General features: G+C 41.4%; 1 protein-coding gene across 13 annotated transcripts in view; it reads left to right on the top strand.

Moving 5' to 3' along the window:
- Nucleotides 1-19,322, top strand: part of LOC122548961 (uncharacterized) — a 428,093-nt gene that overhangs the window by 356,223 nt on the left and 52,548 nt on the right. For all 13 annotated transcript variants that reach the window (XM_087986578.1, XM_087986574.1, XM_087986577.1 and 10 more), the window contains 3 exons: nt 11,674-11,851; nt 12,938-13,000; nt 13,989-14,317. In XM_087986578.1, coding sequence (XP_087842704.1) covers nt 11,674-11,851; nt 12,938-13,000; nt 13,989-14,317 — 570 coding nt within the window. The remainder of the gene's footprint in view (nt 1-11,673; nt 11,852-12,937; nt 13,001-13,988; nt 14,318-19,322) is intronic.

Raw genomic sequence — 19,322 nt, 5'->3', positions numbered from 1 at the left:
ATAAAATTGGCATGTGGCTCAATCAAGAGAGCAAATAAAATTAATGAACTGAACACATGGCTCAAAGACTGGTGTTGAAGAAGTGGGTTTGGGTTCTGGTTCATGGGGCACATGCAAGAACCAGATAAAGTGAAGTCTGTACTATTGAGATTATCCACACCTGAACTATGTTTGATCCAGTCGTCTTAAACTGTATAACCAGAGAAGTAAAGAGCAGTTTAAACAAATTAATAGGGGTGAGGATCAAGCTTGGTCAGATGTAGAAAAATAAGGTGTATAGTCAAGGCACAAGAGCAAAATGCAAATGGGAAAAGGCAGGAAGGAACAGGGAGAATAAACCTAAGAACACACTGACAGTAATAGAGTCATAGAGATGTACAGCATGGAAACAGACCCTTTGGTCCAACTTGTCTGTGCCTACTAGATATCCCAACCTAATCTAGTCCCATCTGCCAGCACCTGGCCCATGTCCCTCCAAACTCTTCCTATTCATATACCCATCCAGATGCCTTTTAAATGTTGCAATTGTACCAGCCTTCACCACTTCCTCTGGCAGCTCATTCCATATATGCACCACCCTCTGTGAAAAAGTTGCCCCTTAGGTCTCTTTTATATCTTCCCCCCTCGCTCTAAACCTATGCCCTCTAGTTCTAGACACCCCCACCCCAGGGAAAAGATCTTGTCTATTTACCCTATCCATGCCCCTCATGATTTTATAAACCTCTGTAAGGTCACCCCTCAGCCTCCACTCCAGGAAAAACAACCCCAGCCTATACAGCCTCTCCCTATAACTCAAATCCTCCAACCCTGGCAACATCGTTGAGAATCCTTTCTGAACCCTTTCAAGTTTCACAACATCCTTCCGATAGGGAGGAGACCAGAACTGCCCCCCCTCCCCATGACTATCTTCCTCCTAACTGACTGCACTCTGTGTGCTTAGATCCAAACCTCCCGAAAAGGGTGATGCTGTTATAATCTGGTGTACTGACGTAAACATTGCAGAGGCTGAGCGCTAGCTCTCAGCTGCCACCTAATGTGTTCCCTTGGGCCACATGAGACCATTGTACCAACAATAGTCACTGACCTCTGGCGATTCTTTTCTCTTCCACCTCCCCTCCCCCCACCTTCCCCCACCTGCGTTTCTCGCTGCAAGCTGATAATCCCCCAACTGTGCACAACTCATTTCTACCTCTTCCTGAAAATCCACAAACAGGACTGCCCAGGTAGACCCATTGCGTCAGCCTGCTCCTGCCACATACAACTCATCTCTTCCTATCTTGACTCAGTCTTTTCTCCCCTGGGGTCCATTTCCTGACCAAGTAAATCCATGATTCCTCTGACATTTTATGCTAGGTTTGAAATTTCCAGTTTGCAAGCTTCAGCCACTGCTTCTTTACCATGGATGTGTGACCCCCTTACCCTTCAGTCCCCCACTAGGATGGTCTTGGGGCTGCCCACTTTTTCCTGGAGCAAAGGCTGAACAGTACCCACCCACCACCACCAACTTCCACTTGGTCGAGCTCAACCTCACCCTCAAAGACTTCTCTTTTAACTCCTTCCATTTTCTTCAGGTCAGAGAGGTGGCCATTGGCACTCGCATCAGCCCCAGTTATGCCTGTCGTTGGAGGGGTACATGGAACATACCATGTTCTAGTCTTATTCTAGTCACCACCCACAACTCTTTCCTTGATATGTCCATGATATCATTGGTCCTGCTTCCTTCTGTATTCTGGAACTGGAAGAGTTAATTGGTTTTGCTTCCAATTTCCACCCTGCCTTCACTTTCACCTGGTCTATCTCTGACTTCTCCCATCCCTTCCTTGACATCACCCATCCCTTCCTTGACATCACCCATCCCTTCCTTGACATCACCCATCCCTTCCTTGACATCTCCCATCCCTTCCTTGACATCTCCCATCCCTTCCTTGACATCTCTGTTTCCATCTCTGGGGATAGACTAGCCACTATAACCCACTGACTCTCACAGCTACTTGGATAATACTTTCTTGTGCCCTATTTTCTGTAAAGACTCCATTCCATTCTCCCAGTGCCTCCCTCTCCATCGCATACGTTCCAATGAGGCCAACTTCGACAAGGGAACCTCCAAAATGTCCATCTTCTTCTCAACCAAAGATTCCCCAGCACTGTTGTTGACAGGGCCCTCAACCGAGTCTGACCCATCTCCTGCACTTCTGCCCTCACCCCTTCTCTTCCCTTCTGTAACAGCGATAGGGTTCTCCTTGTCCTTACCTACAATCCCCACCAGCGTCCACATACAGATCAGCTGCCATTTTGCCACCTCCAGCAAGATGCCACCATGAGACAGATACTATCATGGACAGTGAGGAAGGTTTTCAGAAATTGCTGCAGGACCTTGAATAGCTGGGGAAGTGGGCTGAGAAATGGCAAGTGGACTTTAATAAAGAGAAGTGTGAGGTCTTGTATTTTCGCAAGTCAAATCAAGGCAGGAGTTTCATGGTGAATGGTAGTGCCTTAAGGAGTGGATTGGAACAGAGGACCTTGGTGTTAAGGTGCATGGTTCTCAAAGTGGAGTCACAGGTAGACAGGGCAGTGAAGAAGGCTTTTGGCACACTGGCCTTCAGTCAGGGCATTGAGTATGGAAGTTGGTAAGTTATGTTGCAGTTGAACTGGATACTGGTTAGGCCATACGTGGAATATTGTGTTCAATTTTGGTCACCTTGCAATAGGAAGGATGTTATTTAAACTGGAAAGAGTGCAGAAGCAATTTACAAGGATGTTGCCAGGACTCATGGGCTTGAGTTATAGGGAGAGGTTGGACAAACTAGGACTTTTTGCTTTAGAACGTAAGAGACTGAGGAGGGATCTTATAGAAGTGAATAATATCACAAAAGGCATGGATAGATGAATACAGTCAGTCTTTTTCCCCAGGTTTTGAGGAATAGAGGGCATCAGTTTAAGGTTAGTGGGGAAAGAATAAAAGAAAACCTGAAGGGCAACTTTTTTACAAACAGGATATATGCATATGGAATGATCTACCAGTGGAAGTGGTTGAGGCGGGTACATTAACAACATTTAAAAGGCATTTGGACAAATAAATGGGTAGGAAAGGATTAGAAGCCTGTGACCAGTGGAGTGCCACAAGGATCGGTGCTGGGCCCTCTACTTTTTGTCATTTACATAAATGATTTGGATGTGAGCATAAGAGGTACAGTTAGTAAGCTTGCAGATGACCCCAAAATTTGGAGGTGTAGTGGACAGCGAAGAGGGTTACCTCAGATTACAGCAGGATCTGGGCCAATGGGCTGAGAAGTGGCAGATGGAGTTTAATTCAGATAAATGCGAGGTGCTGCATTTTGGGAAAGCAAATCTCAGCAGGATTTATACACTTAATGGTAAGGTCCGAGGGAGTGTTGCTGAACAAAGACACCTTGGAGTGCAGGTTCATGGCTCCTTGAAAGTGGAGTTGCAGGTAGATAGGACAGTGAAGAAGGCATTTGGTATGCTTTCCTTTATTGGTCAGAGTATTGAGTACAGGAGTTGGGAGGTCATGTTGTGGCTGTACAGGACATTGGTTAGGCCACTGTTGGCATATTGCGAGCAATTCTGGTCTTCTTCCTATTGGAAAGATGTTGTGAAACTTGAAGGGTTCAGAAAAGATTTACAAGGATGTTGCCAGGGTTGGAGGATCTGAGCTACAGGGAGAGGTTGAACAGGCTGGGGCTGTTTTCCCTGGAGTGTCGGAGGCTGAGGGGTGACCTTATAGAGGTTTACAAAATTATGAGGGGCATGGATAGGATAAATGGACATAGTCTTTTCCCTGGGGTCGGGGAGTCCAGAACTAGAGGGCATAGATTTAGGGTGTGTGGGGAAAGATATAAAAGAGACCAAAGGGGCAACTTTTTCACGCAGAGGGTGGTACGTGTATGGAATAAGCTGCTAGAGGAAGTGGTGGAGGATAGTACAATTGCAACATTTAAGAGACATTTGGATGCTTATATGAATAGGAAGGGTTTGGAGGGATATGGGCCGGGCGCTGGCAGGTGGGTCTAGATTGGGTTGGGATATCTGGTTGGCATGGACGGGTTGGACCGTAGGGTCTGTTTCCATGCTGTACATCTCTATGACTCTAAGGATATGGGCAAAGTGCAGGGAAATGGGATTAGCGTTGATTGACATTTTGGTTGGCATGGACGGGTTTGGGTTAAAGGGCCTGTCTCCATATTGTAGAACTCTGACTCTGTCTCAGACTTGCTGCAGTGCCCCAGCGAAGCTCAGACCAAGCTGGAAGAACAATACCTCACTTTCCGCTTGGGGACCCTACAGTCCTCTGGACTCAGTATAGAGTTCAATAATTTTTGAGGCCGCCTCAGAGATCCCAGAGACTATTCATACCAATCTTCAAACAATTTGATTCACTACATGTGATATCAAGCAATTTGGAGGCACTGAGTCCTGACAATATTCTGACGATACCACCTGAAGACTTTGTTCCACAACTTATCACATCTTCATTCAAGCTGGTCCAGTAAGCTACACACATTGTCAGCTAGCTGATAATGTGTAAAATTTTTCATGTTTAATCTAGTACACAAAAAGTAAGACATACAGAACGTAGAACAGTACAGCACAGTGCAGGCCCTTCAACCCATGATGTTGTGCTGAACATTTATCTTAATCTAAGATCAACCTAATCTAAATATCCCTAATGTCTCTGACTCTACTACCACTCCTGTAGACAAGCAGGATGCTGGAAGAGCACAGCAAGCCAGGCCGCATCAGGGAGGTTCAGAAGGCGATGTTTTGGGTGTAACCCTTCTTCAGGCCTCCTGATGCTGCCTGGCTGGCTGGCTGGTTTCTTCCAACCTCCTGCCTGTCTACTTGGATTCCAACATCTGCAATTTTTTTTTGTCTACTTCCACTGCTGGCAGTGCATTCCATACACCCACCATTTTCTGCATAAAGAATGTACCTCTGACATCTCCCCCATACACTCCTTCAAACACCTTACAATTATTACTCCTCGTGACAGCCTTTTCTGCCCAGCAGAAAAGACTCTGGCTATCTACTCTATATCTATGCCTCTCATTACCTTGTACACCTCTATCAAGTCACCTCTCTCCCTCCTCCTTTCCAGTATGAAAAGCCCTAGCTCAATCAGCCTCTCTTAATAAGACAAGCCCTCCAAACCAGGCAGCATCCTGGTAAATCTCCTCTGCACCTTCTCGAAATCATATGCACCTTTCTATAATGAGGTGACCAGAACTGGGCACAATATTCCAAGTGTGGTCTATCCAGTGTTTTATAGAGCTGCAGCAAAGCCTCACTGCTCTTAAACTCAATCCTCCTGTTAATGACAACCAAAACACCATATGCCTTTTTAACTACCCTATCAACTTGGAGGGATCTATGTACGTGGATCTCAAAATCCCGCTGCCAAGAATCCTGTTTTTCACCCTGTATTCAGCATTAAATTCTACCTTCCAAAATGAATCACTTTGCATTTATCTAGGTTGAACTCCATCTGCCACTTCTCAGCCTAGCTTTGCATCCTGTCAATGTCTTGTAGCCTGCAAAAGCCCTCAACACTATCTATAACACCACCGATCTTTGTGTCTTTGGCAAACTTAATAACCCACCCTTCCACTACTTCATCTCAGTCATTTATTAAAAACTGCAAAGAGCAGAGGTCCACGAACAGATCCCTGCAGGACACCGCTGGTCACTTTCCATCCATTACCACTCGCTATCCTTTTTCAGCCAGCCAATTCTGTATCTAGATTGCCAAAATTTCCTGTATCCCATACCTCCTAACTTTCTGAATGAGAGTACCATGGGGAATCTTATCAAATTCCTTCCTGAATTTCATATACACCAAATCCACTGCTTGACCTTCATCAACTTGCCTCATCATATCTTCAAAGAGCTCAATAAGGCTTGTGAAGCATGACCTGCCCCTTTCAAAGCTTGCTGACGATCTCTAATCAAGCCTTTTTCTTTCCAAGTAGTCATATTTGGGTGGCATGGTGGCTCAGGTGTTAGCACTGCTGCCTCTCAGCACCAGGGGCCCAGTTTCGATTCCAGCCGGTCTCTGTGGAGTTTGCACATTCTCCCAGTGTCTGTGTGGACTTCCTCTATGTGCTCCGGTTTCCTCCGATGTGCAGGTCAGTTGAATTGGCCGTGCTAAATTGCCCATAATGTTAGGTGCCTTTTAGTCGGGGTAAATATAGGGTAGGGGAATGGGTCTGGGTGGGTTAATTTTCGGATGGGTGGTGTGGACTTGCTGGGCAGAAGGGTCTGTTTCCATGCTGTAGGGAATATAATTTAATCATAAATCCTGTCTCTCAGAATCCTTTCCAGTACCTTGCTTACCACAGATATATTACTGACTGGTCTGTATTTCCCAGGGATTTCCCTGTTTTCTTTCTTGAACTGAGGAACAACATTCGCCTCCCTCCAATCATTCAGTACTGCTACCGTGGAGAGTGACTGTAAAGATCATCGCCAGAGGCGCAGAAATCTCATTCCTTGCTTCCTGTAGTAACCTTGGATATATCTGGTCCGGCCTGGGGACTTATCTATCTTGATGCTTCCCAGAAATTCCCGCATATACACTTTCTTAATGTTAATCCATTCAAGCCTACTAATCTGATCCATGATGTTCTCACTCTCAACAAGGTCTCTCTCTCTAGAGAATGCTAAAGCAAAAAACCTCATTTAGGGCCTCCTCTACCTCTTCAAACTCCAGGCACAAGTTCCCTCTAGTATCCCTGATTGATAGGCCCTATTCTCTCTCTGATCATTCTGTTATACCTCAGTAATTGTAGAATGCCTTTTGGGTTTTGCTTAATCCTTCCTGCCAAGGCTTTTTCATGCACCTCCGCCCCACCCCCTCCGCCCCCCAGCTCTCCTCAGTCCATTTTTGAGTTCTTTTCTAGTTATCCTGTAATCCTATGAAGCGGTGCCAGATTCTTGCTTCCTCAACCTTAAGTAAGCTTCCTCCTTCCTCTGGATGAGAAGCTCCTCTTGTCATCCAAGGTTCCTACACCTTACCATTACTTGCCTGTCTCACTGGAACAAAGTTATCCAACACTCCTATCAGATGCTCCTTAAACAGCCTCCACGTTTCTGTTGTGCATTTCCCAGAGAACAATTGTTCCCAATTTATACTCCTCAACTCCTGCCTAATAGCAGTATGATTTTCCCTCTTCCAATTAAATACATTCCCACATTGTCTGTTCCAAACCCCCTCCATGGCTATGGTAAAGGTGAGGAAGTTGTGGTCACTGTCACCAAAATGCTGTCCCACCAAGAGATCTGGCTCATTGTGCCAGATCCAATATGGTCTCCCCCTTAGTCAAGCTATCAACATATTGAGTCAGGAATCCTCCTGACAAAATCAGCTCCATCCAGATCATCTGCACTGAGGAGGTACCAATCAATATTGGGAAAGTTGATGTTACCCATAAAAACAACTGTTACATCTGCACCTTTCCAAAATCTGTTGTCCAGTCTGTTCTTCCATCTCTCTGCTGCCTATGGGGGGGTCTATAGAAAACACCCAATAAAGTGACTGCACCTTTCCTGTTACTGACTTCCACTCTTACTGACTCAATAGATAAACCTTCCTCAGCAACCTCCTTTTCTGCAGCTGTGATGCGCACTCTAATTATCAATGCTACTTCCTCCTCCCCTTTGACTCCCCTTCCTGTACTTTTTAAAAGATCTAAACCCTGGAACATTCAGCAATAATTCTTGCCCCTGTAAAATCCATGTCTCTGTTATGGCCAAAACATTGTAATTCTAAGTACTGATCCATGCTCTAAATTTATCACTTATTGCTGACTCTTAATCTAACCTGATACATCACCAACCCCATCTATCCATTCTTAACATCAAGCAAGTGGCCCTGTAAATAGTAGATGCATTGATGGTCATCTATCAAGATTTTACACTTGTAGGGTACTTAATGTAACTGCATGATTTTTTAAAAAAGAGAGACAAAACTGAATTCTAGACTGGCTCACCTAACATTGGTAGTAGGAAATGCAAGAGTCAATGATAGATTTGATAGCAGATCACTTCAAAAGCAGTGACAGGATTAGAGTCAACATGAATTTATGAACGGGAAATCATTCTTCACAAATTTACAGGAATTTTTCAAGGATGTAACTAGGAAAGTTGATAAGCGGGAAACTGTGGGAAGTGGTTTACTTGGATTTTCAGAAAGCAATTGATAAGGAGCACATAAGAGATGAGAGTATAAAACTAAAGCACATGGGATTGGGTCTACTGTACTGACATTGACAGAGAAGTAGTTGGCAGTCAGGAAACAGTAGAAATGAATAGGTTATTTTACAAGTGACCAGTGGGGTATTGCAGGGATCAGTGCTTACGTCCCAGCTATCTACAATATATTAATGATTTCGATGAGGGACCTAAATCTAAAATCTCCAAGTTTGAAATGCTGAATGGGAGGGTGGCCAAATGAGGATGCAGAGATACTTCAGTGTGCTTTGGACAATTAGAATATATATGCAAATGCATGGCAGATGAAGTATGATATGGGTTAATGTGAGGCTGTTTGGTAGCAAAAACAGGGAGGTGGATTATTCTGGTGATAGATTGGGAAAGGAAAGGTGCAATGAAACCTGGGTGTCTGTATGCACCAGTTGCTGAAAGTAAACATATAGTTGCAGCAGGCGATGAAGAAGGCAAATGGTATGTTGGCCTTCATAGCAAGAGGATTTGAGTAGATGAGCAGGAATATCTTGCTCCAATTGTATAGGGCCTTGATGACACCATTCCTGGAATAGTGTATGCAGTTTTTGTCTCCATATTGGAGGAAAGATGTTCAGTCTATGGAGGGAATGCAGCAATTTTTTTTTATTCTCATTCCCTTTGTGACTCTTGCCTAGTGTCATATATCTATGTCCTTTTGTCCTTGTTCCAACAGTTAGTGGAAACCGTTTTGTTTTATTGCTTACCTTATCCAAGTCTCATGCACCTCCCTTCAATCCCCTTTGGTCCAATAAGAGCAACCCCATTTCTTTCTAATCTAAAACCCATTTCTTTAATGTAACCTGACAGGGATGGGGATTTTACATATAAGCATTCTGGTAATTCTCTGCATCCTCCCAAACAGCCATGTATCTTGCCTGTGGTGATCATAAAACTCTAGTGGCCTAACTAGACCTTTATAAATATTCAACTTAAATTATCTGCTTTTGTTCTCATTGCCTGTATTTAAGACCCTCATGATCCCACATACTTTGCTGAATGAGCTTCCAAAGGTCTGGTTACCTTCAAAGATTGATGCACATAAACCCTAGATCCCTGTACTATTCAGTGTTATTTACAGTGATGTTATTGCATCCATATCGTGCCTCCATAGCACATCTGACCGAGTGCATCACCTCCCACTCCTCTTTATTAAATTTCATCAGATCATTCTGCTAGCCTATCTATACCCTACTGAGATTAATTAATATCATGGTGCATGTTAGACTTGGTATAAGATAGAAATGATGCAGCAGTTATAGTTAACATCGGAATTTATGTAATGTAGAGATTGAGATGTTGGCAGGAACAGTATTAAACCTGAAGTTTGCAAAGGTGTGGATGAGACAGATAGGATTAGAAAGTCATTAAGCTGTAGAGAATTCATGCAAAGTCATGTGCTTGACTGACATTTATGTTCAAATACAGCTAGTGAACTTCACTATGAAATGGCACCTGTTATGTCCTAGCATTTCCTAACATTTTTGTTGTCCACTCCATTTGAAAACCAAGTTCAGAATTGTACATCACCTTTAAAAGAAATGGATCTGATGGACCCAATAATCTATAGCTTCTAGATTGAGAGGTGGAGTTGGAGATGGTTATTGATTTAAGGGAGAAGAAAGGTTCTTCAGGTCTGAATTGGCAGTGTCTAAGGAGTGCTATCACAGTCCATTGAAGGCGTCTAGTTCTACTAAGCGTCTAGTTCTACACAGCTGTATTCCCGTTGGGTCCACAGTCAAAAGTGCATAGCGTAGTATCTGATATCTTATAATTTGGCACATTAACCTATGTGAAATAATTTTATACATTGAAAATTTATCTTTTTCTTTTGATTTTGCATTTGAAGTTGAATCACCCTCCCCACACCACCTCTTTATATAAGTTCCTATGTTAACAAATTAATTGATGTTGGATTTTGTAGGGTCTATTGCAATTTGTCCAGGCACAATGCTGTTTCTCCAGTGTCCCATCCTCTGCTGTGTCTGAAGGTACCAACTTATGTTTGAATTTCACAGATTCCATAACTTACTCATATTTAGCCAAAGTCAGACATCACACAACACCAGGTTATAGTCAATAGGTTTATTTAAAATCACAAGCTTTCGGAGTACTGCTCATTCGTCCAGTTTAGGATAACTGCTGCATCATTTCTATCTTATACCAAGTCTAACATGCACCCTATGAATCTAGGCACCACGTGTTGACATGACATTCAACCATGCGAGTCTCACAGTCAAAGCCTCAGATGTTTTTGTTGAAATCAATGGTGTTACAGAGGCTATGGTTAACACACCTGGAATAATAATGAAATATGTAACAGAGATTTGTGGGTTAGTAACCTGATGAATTAGTTGGTAGCACATTCGCCTTCTGATTTGAAGACTAATGCTCCAATCCCACTCTGTGCTGGGGATATGCCTCATTATCAAAGTTCCTGTTGTTGGATAATTCCCTCCTTATCCTTTTACATAGATTTGAATACCTAGAAACAGTATTGTCTTTGATAATCAATTTAATGTATTCTTTTCTGAACAATAACTGTAAATATCCTATCCAACCACAAAGAGTAGTGCGCATTAGCTCCATTTCGGAGACTTGTGTGTAAATATTAGTGAGAAATTATCAAAATGACATCCATAAGCCTGTGTAATCCATGTTTCACAAGTAATTAGAGGGTTCTTTTTTGTTACTTCAGTAAAAACATGGCATCTGTCTTGTATCATTTGTGTTTATGGTTGTTTTCCTGCCAAGTACAACCCTATCTCTTATTTTACAGTCAACAATTTATTTCAAATAGTTTGCCAGAAATCAGAGACTTTTTACATTTTCGCACAAGACAGCTACTTCCTATTTGTGCTGCTTAAATTGTGGCCCTGTTGGAAACAATTCTGTGATGCATGCATTCAGAGAACTCCTGTTGTGATAAAAGTGTGTGTTTCAGAACCTTTTATCATCAGTGTGGAGAAGGGTTTTGGAGAACATGACAAGAGAAGGCAGGATATTTTTAAAGGGCACAATTTAATCAGTCCTTTCCATGTTGCTTGTTAAAAATGAAAGCAATGTAAAAGCATATCAATATCCTACAAGTAACCTTAAATGATACTGGGTTTCATATACATACTAATGATCCTATTGCATTATTTGTAGATATCAGTGAATTTCCCATTAAGCTATGCCCAAAAGTCCTTTAACTTGTTATTCATCTCATTGATGTTTGTGGACTTCTTCTAAAGGTACCTTATTTATCACAACTTCGTACTTTAAAGTAATTAATGATTGGGAGATGCATTGCGATGTTCTATAAATCCAAATATGCTGTTTTACCCACTGGGGTATCTGAGAGAGCCCCAGTTTTCCTGTAAATTAATACCACAAAACGAGCATTGATGTGGAAAGCTTATTTTGTTTCAGGCAACTGAGGCTAAGAGCCCAGTGAAGCTCCCCTCAACCAGACCATCGTCTGCAAGTGTGACAAAAACGGCTAGCAACACTACTGTTAAGAGCAGTACAACATCATTGCAAAAGATGTCAACTGCTCCTGGGTCCACTCAGAGAAACAACATGCTGTCCAACCCTAAAAGACCAACATGTACGTATTGATATCTTGAAGTCACTGCAATGTGAAAGGACAGTGTAGTGAGTTAACTGGCACTGTACAATCTTTTATGACACGAGTTCCAATATGTCCCGCATGGAATATTTATGAGCAAAAATAGTTTCATGTGATATAAGTTTTGGGAATCATGACAGAAAATGCTAGAAATACTCGGCCAGTCTGGCAATATATCTTTGGAAAGAACATTGGAGTTAACATTTCAGGCAATGACCATTTGATTTCAGGCTATCAGCCTGAAGCATTAACGCTGTTCCTTTCTCTGCCTGACTAGATAAGTGCTTCTTGCATTTTCTTTTTAATTTCTAATTTTCTGTTTGAATGTTTTGGTGGGCATATGTTTGTAATTTTATACTAATTGTTAATTGCATGCGGAAACATTTTAATATCTCTAGCATGGGAAATGCAAAAATGTTTGTATAGTAGAAATAACCTTTTGAGGGGTCGAGATGAGGGAACTTATTGTTGCCTTTGATTATGCCACACTGACTTGAGTACCATGTGCCTCAATGAGAAAAAAATTCAAACCTAACATCCTTAATTTTAAATGCAAAAGGGGACCTTTCCTTCAGAAATATGTGATTAGTTGTATTAGTCTGATATGCTTTATCCAAATTTTATTATCCATCTCCCAATCAAACAGTGGAATCATAACCTTCTGTGTTAATCTACTTATATGTCATAATATAGATGTAATAATGCATTAAGCAGGTTCATGTGTTGGTAATGAAGCTGAAAGTTGTAGGTCAATTAGGTATTTTTAAACAATCTGTTCAGTGTTTTAACACAGTTCTGGAGTAAGTGGGGCTTGAACCTGTCCCTCCTGTCCCAGCGATAGGGGCATTACCATTATACCCCCAGAGCTCAAGATCAACCTCACTTCACACCATTTGATCATGAAAGAGAGTCCTAAATGTAGTGGAAGAACCACTTTCCCTGGTAAAGAAAGAAACTTTAAATGCCAAAAAGGAGATGGGGTATCAAAGTAGCCAGTAGCTGTTAAAGAGCATGTGTCAAGTCATTGGTATTTAAATTATTGTAACTCTTTAAATTTTTTTTCAGCTATCAAGACTGAACCCAAGTCTGCAGAGATGAAGAAGTCTCTGTCTGCAAAATCACCCTTAGGTAATGTGAATTTTCACTGCTATTAGTTTTGTTATTGCTTTTTGACCCAACTAAATCCAAGTTTTGCATTTTCTCACAAATATCCTCCTTTTAACCCTCCACTGAAGCAATGAAATCTTTGCTTTGAATGCTGTCCCATGTGTACTAATTGCCCAACAGTGTCTTATCTAAGTGAGCCTGAACAGTGTTTTGGAACACTCTCCAAATCATAGTTGCTATTTACAACTGAATCCAATGTCAATACATGTATGTATTCCACCATTGTTGAGTCAGTGATCCAAAGTCAATCTTGTCTTGCTTTTCCCACCACCCAACAGTGCTAAGATAAGTTGTGCTTCCTTAACTCAGATGTGCTATGATCAATTATTGACTACACTTCTCTCCAACACAGGGCTAACTAATAGCAAAGATGAGATAAAACCTGAATTCTAATCCTATCCATTGGGTTGCTGAACCATAAAATTAGATGAGTCATTAGAATAATCTAAATCTGCTCGATACATAGATATATGTCAGTGGCAATCAGTGACTTATTAGGAGGTAGATGTGGGGAATGAACTTAGACTTGATTCTTTCCTTGGAACAATATTTGGTTATTTGATGCATTCACTCTTATTTAAATGTCTTCCAGTGCCAAAGCAAAGCCATGTTTAATCCTCAAATAGGCTTAGTGATGTCACAAAGTAGAGACCTTATGCCTATAACAACAGTTCACATTATTCAAGAGAGAGCTGGTGATTTTATCTTTGGTGCAGAACTGATGAAGGATATGAAATAATATATTTTGTTTAAATTTTGGGATCAGTCAAAGTATTCTGCTGTCTTTATAATACTGTTACAACTTGTGGATTAACTTGTGGATTAATTTTTTACTTTTATAAGTTTCTTAATCTGTCAGAGACATTTAAAATTTTAGATCAGCTTGGCAAAGGAACTAGTGACATTTGTTAAGAGAATACCCTGATTTTTGTTTTTTGTTTTGCCTTAGGTGAGACAGGTCGTCCAAAGACTGCTTCTTCAACCTCTATTAAGAGCACTGGTACTACTCCAAGTACACCAAGCACCCCAATGGGTGCCAGTACCCCTGCAACACCATCATCCAACACCTCTCGGCCACCTAGAACATTGGCATTGAAGACAACAGCTGCTTCAGAGGCAAAGAGAGTTGCACCCATTCCCCGTGCTCCTTCAAAACCTACCGTAGCAGCAGCTCCAAAGCAGCTACGACCAACTAGTGCTCCAGCACCAGACCTAAAAAATGTCAAATCGAAAATTGGATCCACAGATAATATCAAACACCAACCTGGAGGAGGGAAGGTAAGAGTTTGTCTGTTTTATTTGGAGGTTAAAAAAACAGTAAGATTTTGATTGCACTGCCTGTTAACCCAGTCTAATTATGGTTATAAGAAAACAAATACTACAAACTTGAAATGAGATAACTTGTCTGGTACATTTGAGCCACCTGGCAGAACAAATATTCTTTCCTATAACCCACTAATTTCCCATGCATGAAAATAAAACGTTGCATTTAAATAATGCCGTTTGTTACCTCAGGATGTCACAAATAATTAAATGCAATCACTGTTGTAGGAAATTTTGATGTCTGCTGAATTTTGTAAATTGTGTATATTTTCACATTATTCTAAATATTTAACTGTTCATAATTTCCATAGCATAAATTTCTTGTCCTCTTCCCACTACCTTTTCATTTTTGTTTTGACGTGGTGACAAGAATGGTGCACAGTGCAGGTATTCTTAAAATATGCCTGGCGAGTAACCTGTAGATATTTAATTTAATTTAATTATATTTATGGAAAAAGGAAGAAAATGATCTTTGTCAACATCTGAAAGAGTGGAAAACCAGCATTGGTCTGACATGAAGGCACAACCCTGTTGTGATTACCTTAGACTGAAGACTGGTGAAGGTTATTACTTAAGATGTCTCTTTCCATCCAGACACTGATTTAATCTGCAGCCTTTTTTGGCATGTTCTGTATCTAATTATAATTTAACTGGACTGAGCAGAGTGATGCAACTTGTCATGGCATTATCCTGACACAGAAAAGTTTTGGCCAAGATTGAGGCATATTCACTATTATTACAGAGTTTTAAATTTCTTTGAGGTCCCCAAACTTAAATACAGATAAAAGGTTAACAAAATAAAGATTACAAGCAGTATAAAGAACAATGGTAGCATGGATACAAAGAACAGAAAAGATAGAGTAATATTTAATAGTTGTTATTCCGACCAAAGGGCTGTTACATTTGATGTTCCCAGGATTAGTTAAGATGACTGTTTCTCTTTTTGATATATCATGCGTCTTCAGGGCATCTTTCAAAGCTTGCACGTGATAAGCACATGCTAAAGTGAATATTGATCCATTAGAGGATGACACTGGGGAATGTAGAAGACCGAAGTGGCAAAGACACTAAATCGGTGTTTTATCTCTTCATGGTGGAGGATACAAGTATCATGTCGTGGTAATGCAGAGATTATAGAAAAGGAGGAACTTGGAACAATCATCATGATGTAGGGAAAACGTACCAAGCAAATTGATGGGATTAGGGGAAAATGGGTCTCTAGGCCCTGACGGCCTGAATCCTTGGGTCTTGAAGGAGGTGGCAGTAGAGGCAGTGGTTATAGTATTCCAAAATTTCCTGGATATAGGAAAGGTTCCAGTGGATTGGAAAAATGCTATGTAACACCTTTTTTTCAAAAAGGGAAGGAGGCATAAAACAGATAACTACAGACCAGTTACTTTAATGTCTATCATTGAGAAATTGTTAGAATCTATTATTGAGTCATAGTCTTAGAAGTCTACAGCATACTAAAAGGCCCTTCAGCTCATTCAGTCTACACTAGTCAAAAATAACTACCCGACTATTTGTTTTAATCCCACTTTCCAGCACTTGGTCCATAGCTTTGTATGTCTTCACATCACAAGTGTATATCTAAATTCTTCTTAGATTTTATGAAGTTTCCCCTACATCTACCAGCCTTATAGGCTGTAAGTTCCAGATTCACACCATCTTCTGGGTGAAAAACATTTTTCCTCTCATCTCTTCTAAACCTCCTGCCTCTTACCTTAAATCTGTGCTCCTTGGTCAGCGATCCCTTCATTAAGGGGAAACTCTTCTTCCCATCTATGCTGTCTGTGCCCCTCATAATCTCTCATATCTCAATCATGTCTGCCTTCAGTTTCCTCTGCTCCACAGAAAACAACCCCAGTCTGTCCAATCCACTTATCCAAACATTAAGAAGGAAATACTAGAACATTTGGAAAGTCAAAACACAGTCCATTGGAGTCAGTGTGGTTTTATGAAGAGTAAATTGTGTTTGACTAATTTGCTTCAGAGTTCCTCAGAGATGTAACCAGCAAAGTGAATAATGGAGATCCTGTAGATGTAGTAGATCTGGACTTCCTGAAAGCATTTGATAAGGAGCCGCACAAAAGGTGATCTTATCCAAGATAAGCTCACAGGAGGTGAGGGATAATTTATTGGATAAGGAATAGCTAACCAACAGAAAGCAGAAAGTAAGGCTAAATGGGTATTTCTATGGTTGGCAAGGTATAACTAGTGGAATATCACAGGATTCAGTCCTCAGGCCTCAACCAATTGCTATCTGTATTAATGATTTGGATGCAGGAATAGAATGTACTGTAGCTAAATTTGCAGATGGCTCTAAAGAATAGATTAGATTATATTCCCTTCGGCCCAACCAGTCCACGCCAACCCTCCGAAGAGTAACCACCCAAACCCATTTCCCTCTGACTAATGCACCTAACACTATGGGCAATTTAGCATGGCTAATTCACCTGACCTGCACATCTTTGGACTGTGGGAGGAAACTAGAGCATCCGGAGGAAACCCACGCAGATACAGGGAGAATGTGCAAACTTCACACAGTCGCCTGAGGCTGGAAACGTACCTGGGACCTTGGTGCTGTGAGACAGCAGTACTAACCACTGAGCCACGATGTTGTCCTATAACTCCCCTCCTGATGCCATCTTCAAGACACAAGTCAGGAATGTGATAGAATACTCTCCACTTGTCTGATTGGTACAGCTGTAACAATGCTGAAGAATCTTGACACCGTCCAAGACAAAGTAGTCCACTTAATTGACAATGCATTCACAAACATTTCCTCCTTTCACATCAACATATGATAACAACCAGTGTGTATTGTCTAAAAAAGCGCACTGCAGAAACTCATCAAGGCTCCTTGGAAAATTCTTTTCAAGCCCACAACCATCCAGAAGGAGAAGAAAGATACCCCTCAAAACCAGTGACTGTCATCCCAGTGTTCAGTGGAGATGGATCAAAGTGCTGGAACCCTATCACTAATAGCAATATAAATATGCAAGATATACTGCAGTGTTCAAGAAAAAGCTCACCCCATTTTTTTTTTAAGGTCTTTAGACATAGGTTCAGAAGTAGGTCATTCAGCCTGTTGAGTCTGCATTGCCGTTCAATGAAATCATGACTGTTCTGCTAATCTTCAACTCCATTTGCCTTAGGCCTCAGGAGGGCCTTTTAGAGTTTCCAGAACAAGTAATAGGACAGAGAGCATGGAAATGGTCAGGGATCTAACTTCAGGCACAGCAGATAAGGGGACAACTGTGAGAAAGGGGCAGTGCTGCAGGATTGAGGATGTTGTACTTAAATGTGTGCAGTGTATGAAATATGTTAAATACGTTTGTAATGTAGAATTGAAATTGGTGGATACAATGTTGTGGGTGTCATAGAAATGTGCTGCAAGGGGGATCAGAACTGGGAATTAAATAGCCAAGGGTATGCATCCTATTGAAAGGAAGGGCAGAGGGATGGGGTGTTGTCTTATTAGTAAGAAATGAAATGAAATTGATAGCAAGAAGCTGTATAGGGTCAGAAGGCATAGAATCTTTAGGGCAGAGTTGAGGAACCATAAAGGAAAAAAGACCATGATGGGAGTTTTGTCAAGGCCCTCTCATCAGTAGTCAACATGTGGGCAGAAAATAAATTGGGAGATAGCAAAGAAATTTCAGAAAGGCACAATTACAGTAATTATGATGGACTTTAATATTCGGGTGGGCTTGAAAAATCAGGTTGATAGCAAATCTTAAAAGGAATTTGAGATGTCTGTACAATGGTTTTTTTAAGAGCAGATTATGGTGGAACCCACCAGGGAGCAGGCAATTCTGGATTTGGTGATACACAGTGAGTCAGCCTTGATTACAGAGCTTAAGGTGAAGGAATCCCTGAGGGACAGTGACCACAATATGACAGAATTCATCCTGCAGGTCTTGTGACACTTTAGTAGTCCCAACCCTTTCAATGGGAGGCCCTAGTTCAACTCCCACCTGCTCTGAGATGTGTAATGACACCTCTGAACAGGTTGATTAGAAAGATAGGTTGAAAGGGAGAAGCTCAAATCAGATGTAAAAGCTATAGCAATTAAGTAACAACAAATACTTGGAAGAGATGCTGTCTACAGTTGATTGGAAGGGAAGACTAGCAGGGAAGACAACAGTAATAGCAGATGCTTTTGAGGGTAATTCGGGAGAAACGGGAGAAACAGCAGAAATTCATCCAAAGAAAGAAAAAAATATATAGTAAGGGGAGGATAAGGCAGCCATGGCTGACCAGAGAGGTCAGGGACAGCCCAAAAGCAAAATAAAAAGCATACAATGTGTTGAAGATTAGTGGGAAGCCTTGAAAACCAGCAGAGGACAATGAAAAAAGCAGCGAGTCGGGGAGAAAAGATGAAATATAACAGTAAGCTTTAGCTGGTAATATAAAACTAGGTTGTAAGATTTTATTTTAAAGAAATGTAAAAGGTGAGAGAGGCGCAAGAGTTAGACTGCTAGAAAATGAATCTGGAGATGTAGGAACTGAATAAATACTTTGCATCAGTCTTCATTCATGGTGGAAGACACCAATTGCATACCAGAACTTGCGAGAGTCGGGGCAAAGATGAGTGCAGTGGCATTTGCTAAGGAGAAGGTCTTTGGGAAACTAAAATGTCTGGACGTCAGACTGGATGGACTATAACCAGGGTTCCAAAGGAAATAGCTGAGGAGATTGTGAAGACATTAACAGATCTAAATAAGGTCCCTCATGGCATACTACTCAAGAAAGTGACCTTGGGATCCAAGGCATAGTGGCATATTGGATTCAAAATTATCTGAGGCACAAAGCAGAGGGCGATTGTATAGTGGGCTATTTTTGTCACTGAGAGGCAGTTTCCAGTGGGGTTCTGTAGGGCTTGGTGTTTGTCATGTCTATAAATGATTTGGTGTTGAATGTAGGAGTGTGATCAAGAAGCTCATGGAGAGTAAGA

This window comes from Chiloscyllium plagiosum, unplaced genomic scaffold, assembly GCF_037043375.1.
Source record: "Chiloscyllium plagiosum isolate Xiang-an unplaced genomic scaffold, Cpla_swu_hap1 HiC_scaffold_4, whole genome shotgun sequence".
NCBI lineage: Eukaryota > Metazoa > Chordata > Chondrichthyes > Orectolobiformes > Hemiscylliidae > Chiloscyllium > Chiloscyllium plagiosum.
The sequence above is the reverse complement of the archived record's forward strand: the minus strand, read 5'-3'. Positions and strand labels throughout refer to the sequence as shown.